At 39.5% G+C, this 11,957-nt stretch overlaps 1 protein-coding gene across 1 annotated transcript; it reads left to right on the top strand.

Moving 5' to 3' along the window:
- The first annotated feature begins 234 nt into the window (after positions 1–234).
- On the top strand, positions 235–11,749 carry phf8 (PHD finger protein 8). The gene is given in 23 exon segments (XM_038722598.1): positions 235–525; positions 1,112–1,402; positions 1,608–1,693; positions 1,802–1,925; positions 2,265–2,425; positions 2,601–2,742; positions 2,928–3,114; positions 3,244–3,406; positions 3,524–3,611; positions 3,881–3,987; positions 4,109–4,200; positions 4,792–4,881; positions 5,271–5,552; positions 5,662–5,744; positions 5,841–6,010; positions 6,187–6,272; positions 6,877–6,998; positions 7,327–7,658; positions 7,779–7,874; positions 7,965–7,991; positions 7,994–8,073; positions 9,698–10,058; positions 10,150–11,749. Coding segments are annotated over 22 exon segments (3,066 nt in total). The 5' UTR covers positions 235–525; positions 1,112–1,304; the 3' UTR covers positions 10,239–11,749.
- The last annotated feature ends 208 nt before the right edge of the window (positions 11,750–11,957 follow it).

Raw genomic sequence — 11,957 nt, 5'->3', positions numbered from 1 at the left:
AGTTAATATAATATGCAATTAATCGATTTACACGTCTCTGGATGATTTGTACATTCTAATGCACTCGCGTTTTTTTTCATTAATGCATACAAATAAACCAAGTTTGCAGGCTGCTATAAATCTATGGGATCTATTATTTCTGCAACTTTTTGACGCATGAACGTTCCGCAACGTGTTCCTTCCTGAATGCAACTCAACATTTGACTGTCTGCAACTTTATTGTTCTTTCAACGGCAGCAACAACGGTCTGACGCTACTACCTTTGAAATGGCGTTGATGTAGTTAAATACGCCGTTATTCCTAGTTATTGTGGTCGTCTAGGTCGCTTCGGGTTTTATTTTGGTGATCCAGTGGATTCACACTGCATCTGTCCTCTATATTTGGCCATTACGGAGTTGATAAAAGGAAATGTGGTAAAGCAAATTGTTAATAAGTTACGTTGCATAATAAGGCCGCAGCTAACCCCGAGCTTGCCTAGGGATTACAACGGTTTATGAATGCTTGGCCTGCCGCAGCGAGATGTCGGTGAGTTGCTAGCGCTAAATATCAGTTTAGCTAGCAAACGACGTTTCTTTGTTTGGCTGAAATCAATCAGCCGTTACAGTTGCATATAGCTTTTCTTTTAAATAAAAACATACAATAACTGCACCATTTCCATTTTTATTTCTCTTGTAAGTTAAAGTGAACATCTTAGTCGCTGCTTACTTTAGCTACATTCGTGGCTAACATGGCTAACGTTAGCTCAATTGCTAAAGACGTTAGTGCTTTGAGGGCAATACAACATTGACGGAGCATAGCGTGTTTACAAACAGTGAGCTAACGTTAGGACCTGCTAGTTGGCTACTGTTAACAACTAACGTTAGCTAGTTAGTAGAAGCAAAATACTTCTAGGAGCGATATATGGTAACTACTGCTTCTCCAATTATGCATTTGAATAATATATTAAATACTTTCATAACGTTACTCTTAATATTAATGCTGTGCTACCAAAATGACTAGTTTTATCCAGTTAACGTTAGTTGAATGAGCTTGCATCTCAGGTTGCAGGAGTAACAGTTACATTGTGTTACAAAGTATTTACACGTTTTTTCTTTCTCCTATATTTCAACAGGTTTCCAAGTGAATTGGAATCTGAAGTGACACAGTTCAGTTCAACAGAAACATTAACGACCCTTATTACATAAAAGTATTTAGTTTGTTAAATAGTCCCTGCCGTCCGGAAACAATAGATTTTGCATCTTAACATTAGTAACGTTTGAAAGCTAGTCCCCCCTCTCTCACACACACACACACACACAGTCAGTATGGCATCAGTACCAGTGTACTGCTTGTGTCGCTTGCCATATGATGTGACACGCTTCATGATCGAGTGTGACATTTGTCAAGACTGGTTTCATGGAAGGTAAGTCATTTTCAGATTTAACACTGTATTGATCAAGTTGTTGTCTGTGTGCAATGAAATTAAAATTTGATGTAAGTACTTTGAGATAGGTTTGTATCGTAGTTGCATAATTCATGCGGGTGGACTCTGCATCTGACCTATCACAGTTCATTCAGCTATCCATTCTGCACATTCTTTGTCTGATATGAGAATGTTTTCTGTGTAGCTGTGTTGGGGTTGAGGAGGACAAAGCAGCTGAGATTGACCTGTATCACTGCCCCAACTGTCAGGTCACCCATGGGCCATCTGTCAGTAAGTTTCCTTTCCTCAAGTATACCTTTCTTAAATTGTTATGATCTTGTTTATTTACTTACTTATACATAATAATCTTTTTTTTTCTCTGTCTCTTCTTACTCTCAGTGCGCAAACGCCGTGGCGGCAACAAGCAGACAGATGGTGGTGCTGGAGCAAGAGACCCAAGTCGGCCTGTTAAGACGGGCAGCCCACAATTTGTTAGGGAGCTACGGAGCCGCACCTTCCCAAAGTAAGGCTCTCCCAACATCCTACCACAACAAAAGTTTGTTATTCACAAGTTTAAAGATAAAACCATGATATCCGTTAAATGATGTGCATGTTGTAGTGTACATCACATTGTTTTAGCACTAAAACGTGAGGTGTGAACATTAGGTACTTTTTATTGCATTGTTATTGCAATGTGACTGCATTATATTGTACTTATGTTGATCTAGTATAGATGTTCTGCTCTTGGGTTGGTTTGAGAGCCTGTGCTGTACTATAACAATTGTAAAGCATTCTGTTTTGAATATTTTCTCTCTGCGACACAATCAAAACTTGTGCACATCTGTTTGTGTTTCTGTGACAGTGCGGATGAAGTCTTACTAAAGCCGTCTGGCGCGCAGCTGACTGTCGAGTTTCTGGAGGAGCATTCATTCAGTGTTCCGGTCATGGTGCTGAGGAGAGATGGCCTAGGCATGACTCTTCCTCCATCGTCATTCAGTGTTAGCGATGTAGAGCACTACATCGGTAAAGTTTTGACACATTTATTACTAAATTTAAATACATAGATATTTTTTGTTCTTGAAAATTTTTATGCTAATGTGTTTCATGAGAAATTAAAATAGCTTCCTGTGTTGTGTTGGTCAGGGTAATGAAGACATCTACACGTTTCTCTAACTTGTTCAATTTGTTCTAATTGCAGGTCCAGACAAAGAGATAGATGTGATTGATGTGTCTCGCCAGTGTGACCTGAAGATGCGTTTGGGGGACTTTGTTGAATACTACAACAGCCCCAACAGAGAGAAAGTGCTCAATGTCATCAGCCTGGAGTTCTCTGAGACCAGGTACACATTCACTTTACTGACTGTTCAGTTTGTCATTATGCTGCAGTGTTGTTATTTGAGTTTAATGTTACTTCTCTATCAAATTCTGTTGAACTAAGAAAAGAAAAAACAAACTTTGAAGTGAAGTTGTGTAGTTGCGGATGTGATGTTTTGGAGACTAATGACAAGCGTTGGACTTGTTTTAGGCTCTCAAACTTGGTGGAGACTCCAAAGATTGTGAGGAAACTGTCATGGGTGGAAAACCTCTGGCCTGAAGAGTCTGTGTTTGAACGCCCCAATGTGCAGAAGTACTGCCTAATGGGAGTGAAGGACAGCTACACAGACTTCCATATTGACTTTGGAGGCACCTCAGTATGGTATCATGTCCTGAGGGTGAGAGGAAGAAGAATTTCAGTCATGTTTGGGAAATTTAAGTTACACTGACCGCAAAACATTTTTTTCCTTTTTAAAAATAAATGTGTGTATATTATTTTAGGAGCTTGTCTCTCTCTGTCTGTTTAGGGCGAGAAACTCTTCTACTTAATTTCCCCCACCCCAGCCAACTTGGCACTTTTTGAGCGGTGGAGTTCCTCATCTAACCAGAATGAGATGTTCTTTGGAGACCAGGTTGATATGTGTTACAAGTGCTCTGTCAAACAAGGAAACACCTTATTCATACCAACAGGTAAAGCCGTAATTGTTTTGTTAGCTACAGGAACATTGGTTGTAGAAACGTTGTGTTAGTCAAACAACTCTGAATCTTAGTAATGTTTACACTTTTGTTTGTATGCTTGTCTTCTAGGGTGGATCCATGCTGTGCTGACTCCAGTGGACTGCCTGGCCTTTGGAGGAAACTTCTTGCATAGTCTCAACATTGACATGCAGCTGAGGTTAGTTTCCTCTGCACTGTTTCTGTACCAAGTTCATGTAATCTTATTGTATTTTCATGACACTTCAGATATGATGGAAACTTAAATGTCTTAAACAGACATTTTAGTCCCTGAATTACTGTAGTTCCTCACATGTGGTCCCCAGGGCTTATAGTTCTTAGAGTTATTTGATAAAATCGGCTAATGCCATTGATTTCCAGTCACATCTCTAAAGAGGTAATCATAACCATTAATATCTGACTTTTCTTGTGCGGTGTTGTCATTTTTAGGGCATATGAAATAGAGAAGAGATTAAGCACAGCAGACTTGTTCAAATTCCCCAACTTTGAGACTGTGTGCTGGTATGTTGGAAAGCACCTTCTTGATACCTTTAGAGGTGAGGGAGTTCAATGGATTTCATAATATTCATGTTATGGCTTTATGTAAACTACTTGATTGACCTGTATTTACTGTTTGTCACTGTGATATTATTAACTCTGTGTTATGTTGTCTCACAGGTTTGAGAGAAAACCGCAGACATCCTGCCACTTACCTGGTCCACGGTGCTAAGGCCCTTAACAATGCCTTCCGTGGCTGGACTCGTAAAGAGGTTGGCAAAATCTTATGCAATTGCTTTATCTTTACCTGACTGTATATTATTCCTTACTCCCTTCCTTTTTTGTTTCATTTCTTGGTTTATTTCCAATTATAACCAATTCTGACAATGGCATGTTGTAATGTGTTTAATTTTGCACTGGACAGTATGCAAGCATCACCAAAGTGCTACAGCAAAATTATTATTATTACATGAAATCATATTTTTATGTAGGTCATTACATAATAGTATTACATTTTATAATGTGGTAATGCACAGGACATTTTTCATCTGAAATGGCAACACTGAATTGCAACATTAAAAGAAAGATTTTGGTGGGGGGGGGGGGGGGGGACATCATAACCACTCTCCAATCTGTCTGATAAATATGAAGCTACAGCCAGCTGTTAGGTTTGCATAACACAAAGTTTGGAAACTGGGAAACAGCTAGCCTGGTTCTGTCAAATGATAGCAAAAACTGCTTAGCAGCACCTCTAAAGCTCACTGATTTGTTTGTTTGTTTAAAACGATATGTTGTGGTCAACTTCAGGAAGTTAGTGGTCATGGAGAGGAAACATGATTTGATAGTTATGTCCCTATATTCAGGCTTTAGGAGAGCATGAAGGGGAGATTCCAGAAACCATCAATACTCAGACACTAGTGAAGGACCTGGCCAAGGAGATTCGTCTGGTTGAGGTAAATAGAATCCCTGAAACTTTTTGCATGCTTTTAGCTTTGTTTTTAATTTTGTATATGTATATAAGGAAATTATTATTACTATTATAGGGCTGCTCAATTATGGCAGAAATCATAATTAGTTCAGTCAATATTTAGATGATTTTTGAACATGATTATTCATTGACTTAGGAAACATCATGCATTTCCCAAATAGCCCATGAAATAAGAAATAGTACTTAACATTGCATAACACTGAAATGTGGCACAATAATCGTTTTATCTCCTTATCTTTTTTCATAATCATTAGAAGTCAAAATCGCAATAACAAATAAAATTCCGTTAATCTCCCAACCCTATACTATAACTTTTTTGTTTTTATGTCTAAGCAGTATTCTCTCTTTTAATAGGATATCTTCCAGCAAAATATTGGCCGCAGTGGACCTCAGTTTCCTGGTTCGCCGCTCCCTAAAGCTCCCCTGACCACCTCTCAGAATTCAGGACGTCCTCCTGGAAAAAAGAAAGGACCCAAGCCCAAGGAGGTGATAGGGGGTCTTGGGCCCCCAGGAACCAAGAAGAAGACTCAGAAGGGGCTACTTAAGGCAGACGCAGGAGAACTTGACCTAATTGAGATCCACACCAAACATACACTCAAAAAATTTCAGCCTGCCAAGTCCAAAAACAAGAACAAGGTACAGTGTTTCCAAACGCATTGTGATGATGATTTGAATGCTTATTCAGTATTTTTTCATGTCTGAATGTACATCTTTATATTTGCTTGTGATTTTTATGTCTTTCCAGTTGGAGTTGCCTTTAGAAGAGTTTGAAGGGAAGCTAAATAAAAGCAAACTGAAACTTGTGCTGACAAATGGAAAAATCCAAGGGTAAGCTTTGCAGCTAATTAGTGTGTTTCTATTACCATTGTGATCTGATGCCCCTAGCAAAGGTTTGGGTTCTTACATCTTAAACCCTGGCTTTAGTAAGAAGGACCGCAGCAGTAATGGTGCAGGAAGTGCTCGAAACTACAAACATCTTGCCTTGGAGGGATCCAGTCTGTCTGACTTGGAGTCCGAGGATGAGCTACAGATTGACGAGACCCCTCCTCTGAGACGCAAGCCTGCAGGACCGGGCAAGAAAAAGAAACTAAGTGGTGAGAATTTGACTTCAACCATGTTCTTGTATGGACATATATTTCTTTAATACCTTTTACCATGACAGCGAAGTTTACGAGAGTTCAGTTTAACTGTTTGAACGCTTGGACTGTTGATTACATGTAGTACCTAATACTGTGATTTTGAACCTAATTGTGTTCAAATATGTCTTCAGGTCTTCCTAGGAAGCTTCCCAGAGCCAAACCCTGCTCTGACCCCAATCGCATTAGGGAGCCAGGAGAGGTAGACTTTGACATTGAGGTGAGATTATTATGGATTCTGTCCTGCCATTGCAGGATGCAGCTATAAAGATTATAGACTATAAGACTACAATATGGCTTTAAGTTTAGCTTCGTTACGCTTTTCATACCAAACATTCAGCTTCTACCTCTACGTTAAGCATCGAGCTGGTCATAGGTCGTCACAGATGATGTTTGTTATGTTGTAGTTACTTGCTTAAATTCACCCCACAGTGATGAATACTGTTTTCAGTTAGATCAAGCTGGTTTACAGCATATCACAGTCTATAGGCTTGTTGCACAAGATGAACAACCAATCACTGATGAGGTTGCCAGTTTAAATTATATATATTGTAACAGCAAGCCATTCTAACAATAATTTATGCTATTTTATGATAACTGCTTACCCATCGAAACAGTTGTACATCATTACACTTTCATCGTGGCAAAATAGGCTCTGTCTTCTGTCAAATGGAATAACCTGCTTGTGATTTCTTGCCTTAAACCTGTAGTAGTAGGTAATCAGTTTATTTACCATGTCCTATGTCGTGCATTAATCACCAGAATTTTATTATTACAGCACTGGTTAAATCGTAACAATAGCATGTTTGTGCATCTGGCTTCAGGAGGATTACACCACGGATGAAGAGGCACTAGCCGCCCACGGAGTGAAGGGTGGCGCGGGGGGCATTCTGGACTTACTGAAGGCCAGCAAGCAAGTGGCAGGCTTGGACTCAGCAACACTCAGGTTAGATCTCCAGTAATTTTTTTTATTTAACACTCAAGTGTAGGAGGAGTCTGTGGTGATATTTTAAAATGTATTTATTTGAATAGGTAAATAATTTCATGATCTTTGAAATTGAAGCTGTGTATTTGAAACATACTTCCTGATGTTTAAATAACAGTGAATACCAGCAATAGTTTAGGACACAAGTGGGAATAAATGCCTCACTGTGCTGTTGCAAGAATCCAATAACTTGCATAGTTCACATATTTGCAATGGCTCTGACTCTACACTATGTTTAGGAGTTATTTTTGAAATGATGAGTGATTGCTCAACTCTGTCCTTCTCTCAGTGAGGAAGCCCCAGCCTCTCCCAGCACTCGTGATGCCATTCAGGGTATGCTGTCCATGGCCAACCCCCCTTCCTCGTCCTCGTCTTCCTCGTCTTCATCTCCCTTATCTATTTCTGGAGGCCTGACAGAGGGATTAGGGGTGGTCAAGGAAAAGGGTGGCAGGGCCGTATGGGTGACTGGAGGGGTCAAAAAGACAGGAAGTCCCGAGAAGAAACCTGTCATCCAGCGGCCTGGAAAACGGCCAATTAAAAGGCCAGCTCGTCACCTTAGTGATGAGGAGAGTCCAGATGAGCAAGAGACTCTGGGAACCTGTTTTAAAGATTCAGACTATGGTGAGCGATACACTCAGTCACCTACTGCTCTCCAAATCAATGCTAGTCAAAGCACTGAAGTTTATTGCTTTTATTGATCAAGCCAATGTTTAATTATGGTAATCAAATGTTTGTTTTAAGTTTACCCGTCCTTGGAGTCTGATGAGGAGGACCACGCTAACAAGGCTAAGATGAAGCGGAAGAAAAACTGGGATGACACACCTTGGAGCCCAAAAGGTAATTGGCTTGAACATAACAGCTTGACAGATCAGGTGTTTTTTTTTTAACTTCTTGATGACATCTTCACAATTTTTTTTTCATTTATAGCCAGGGTGATGCCCACCCTTCCCAAACAGATCGGCCAGCAAGGGAAGGGGCAAGAGTCGCATCTGTGGAAACTGGTCTTGCAGCAGCTGCTGCCAAGCTTGCACAGCAGGTGAGGTGGACAAAAAGCGGCAAATGTTATTTTATATAACAATACATTAATTGTTCTGTAGATTCATTTAGGAAATGATTTAAAATAAACATTCTGTACTTCATCAAATTTGATTTATTTTTTTTTTTCTTTTTGGGAGGGGGGAATTCCATACAAACAAAAAAACTACTGCTCTATATTTAAAATGTCACTCTACTCCATATTGTCATGCTATTCTTCTACAGCGGTCGGCAAACCAGCTTAGAGAAGCATTACTGCCATGAACTGTTGACCTCACGTCACGTGACAAGGTGCTGAGCAGTCCTGCCACCCAAATTACGTTACCTTGCGAGGCAGCTGGATTTGCAAAATCCCGCGAGAATCCAGCCCTGAGTTGCTATGTAGCCTGCCACGAATATACAGTAGCAGAGACCAGGGATGTGCAAAGAGAACTGGATGCAGCGTCGGAGGCGGGGGCCCCATTTATTCCTATGAAAGTTTGTCAGTGGTGCAAGAAGCCAAGTTCGACTTCCGCGTATAAAATTACCCAGATCTTCCGCATTTGGGTGGCCCAAAGAGCAAGCGCACTAGTGTTTCCTTTAACCCCACCTCCCAGTCGCTCTGCAGGACGGCACAGTACCGTGGCTCTGATGCGTGTTCATTATGCCTAAGAAAATAACTGGCTATTTAAGTGTTCCTACTGTGATGTTGAAAGTATCATATCTTTCACAAAGTCTATGGGGAAAAGGGGTTTTGGGCTGGTGTGCATCATGTAACAGATGCAGAAGTTGTAATTACACAGTTTGGCCACTATGTGAAATTGGTGGAGACACTAAAGCTGTATTTGAAATTGCATACTATACTACTATGTACTTATTTGGCCAAACATAGCATGTAGTATGCAGTATGCAAACAAAAGCAAAATCTGCAGTATGCTAAAAATACCCGGATGTCAGTGATTTAGAAAAATTCTCCAGTACCAGTGCAGAGCACTAGAACGGTCACAACAACCTTTTTTTTTTTTATGTAATTGTTATTTAATCTGACAGTCTCAACAACTGGTCATTGTATTGCATTGAAATGGAAACAGCAACATCCCTGCATCAGTGTTGGACAAGGATGAATATAACTGCTCTGTCCCTGATAACAAAAAACTACTTTAGATATAAGTTATTCATGTCATGTTGTTTTTATTGACCGCTTGTTAAGGTTAATGTTGCTGTCTTTGTGATATCAGACATTATCTTAGCATGCTTAATTATCATTATTGCTGGCAACTTGCTATAACGTCACTTTCGTTACAGATAGGCTGCAGCCTTGTTCTCCTTACACAAAAAAAGTTATAACTGGTAGTTACATTCATATTTCTCCTATTGTTTACTTATGCTTTCCATAACCGGAAACCGCAGTATGTAGTAGGTACTCGATACTGCATACTGTGGTAGCCAGTAGTATGTATTAGGCAGTTCTGAATAAAGCCAAAGGGATAGCTCCTACAGTGAAAACATCTCTACCAGTGGACACATTTCTACCTTGGCACGGTATATAACATATTGCCAACCCTAGTCTATTGAATAATGTGGAGTTGACGCATCTTTCATTAAAAAATAATGACTCTAGATTATTTTTTGTTGTTTTGATTCAGGAGCAGCAAAAGCCTGCTAAAAGGAAGTACACCAAAAAGCAGCGTCCTCCTGCTCCTGTAGTCACTCCTCCCCCTGTTCAGTCTGAGCCAGCCCCACCCTCACCACCACCTGCTGCAGAGTCTGCAGCAGACGTCAGCCCAGACAGGAGGATGGATTACTACTCCGCTAGTCTGTTGGACCATGAATACACAGCAGGGCCTGGACCTTTTGGCCCCGGAGGCCCTAGAGGCAGCGGAGCAATGGCCCCTGGTGTATTCCTCAGTTCACGTCGACCTTCACTGTCTCCGCAGAACAGCAGCTCTCACTCTGGTGCATCCCCTGCAGGTTTAGCCAGCCAAGGTGCAACAGGAGTCGGTCAAGGTAAGCATAAACTTAAGGCATTGACAGCATAATTTCATATCTCTGTGACAGCATATTTTTTCATGGATTTTCTCTTTTCACTTTAATTCAGGGAAACGTCCAAAGAAAGGACTTGCAACAGCAAAACAGAGACTTGGAAAAATTCTGAAAATTCACCGTAACGGCAAACTTCTCTTGTGAGAGATGTTGGAAATGTAGCGGAAGACTTTTAAGTGGGAATGAAGAAAAAGGCTTTTTTTGGAAGTAGGTCTGAAGAAAATAGAGAGTGGTCTATATTTTGTACTCTAGATAAATTTGTTTACTGTTTTCACGGTTATTGAACTTTATCTTGTCCTACACCAGTGACCCTGCCTGGCTAATTAGCAGCCTGTTTTGGCACTCCACTTCCATATCCATCTGCATAAAGGTGTTTTCACAACTAATCACTGTAGTGTGCTAGATGCACGCTTAATGTTGTAACTCTCATGATTGCATACTATTTGTCATTGGGAAATTGTGACAAGATGACAGGCGGACATTGATTTAACTAGAATAATACATTTTTTTTGTTTTATTTAGGCTAGGCTATTTTTATTGGCTCTATTTATGCAAAGACATTTTACTCTCCATATATTTTTTAAAAGGGAAAGAAGAACAGTACATTTTCTAGTCAGGTAAAATGTAATTCCTGCATCACCCTCACACAGAGAGACGGAGTCATGAAGTTATAGTGTTGTGTTTAGTTGTCTTTTACCTCATAAAACACAATCTTGTGTGGCATGACAATTACAGGACACCAATCTTGACACACAAACAGTGGATGCACATGGTCAGCACCCAGTATTCCACAAGTATTCATTATATTTGAAGGAATTTGTCACTGATTGTCACTGTAGCTCTGCACATAATATAGAAAGCCCTCAACTGATGCCAAGAGGAACGTCATATTCTGAACATATTTATTTATTTTACAAGGGAGCATTTAGCCATCTCTTAGCCTGTTTTAACATTGTATGTTTTCACCACCTCATCTTCTTGGTCCCTAATTTAATTATTTCCAACCACTTACTTCCTGTACAAAAAATGTATCCATTGCTTTGTTAGAATTTTTTTTTACAGTTTTAAGTTGTCGTTGTAAATATTTGTAATATTTGTAATGTATATAGCTACATTGAAAGAGCAGAAAAATATTATGAGATGAAGAGACTAGTTTCCTGTAAGCTGCCATAAGATGTGCCCCAAGTGTTGGCAGCATTTTTGGTCCAGATCTAGACATGCTTTCGTTCCACAGAATGTGCTTGTGATAAAATGTTGGCAAAAGTGTAGATGTAATTGTGTGAAAGGTTGTGGAGATGCAGGATATGAATTGATATGTAAATATATGTTGTAATTTAAGTTCTTTTTATAGTTCAAAAACTTTGAAATCTTTCTTAACATAACGTGTACATGATACATTGCTGTATTTGGAAAATATCTGAAATAGTTAATTTTTTTATATTTGTACGCAGTAATTGTCATGCTTAGTTTGTCATGCTGTCTTGTCAGTATAATAGTGGAAGTGTTCTGGGGAAAAATGCCCTTGTTTAACGTCATCCATTAAGTTTTATATTAGTTATTGTTGATATTCACTCTTGTGTTGGTGTATACTGTGTGTTTTAAACATGATGTGTTTAAATACGACCTGGAACAGATAAAAAATACTTTGGGCAAAATTCCTTTTTTCATTGAATTTATTTTAGGATCACCAAAAGTGTGATTTGTGGGCAAAATTATTACCTTTCTTTTTTCTATCTACTGGAGAACTCCATGTTCATTGCATTCACCAAGCTGGGATTTAGGCAAATTTGTGTATTGGATAGTCATTAAGATAAAACAAAAAATATTGTGTTGTATTAAACACATCTGCACTTAATTATTTCT

The sequence above is a fragment of the Micropterus salmoides genome, unplaced genomic scaffold (genome assembly GCF_014851395.1).
Source record: "Micropterus salmoides isolate LMB-PRFRI ecotype aquatic unplaced genomic scaffold, ASM1485139v1 Ms_hic_scaffold_16, whole genome shotgun sequence".
Classification (NCBI taxonomy): Eukaryota; Metazoa; Chordata; class Actinopteri; order Centrarchiformes; family Centrarchidae; genus Micropterus; species Micropterus salmoides.
This window is presented reverse-complemented; position numbering and strand designations above follow the sequence as displayed.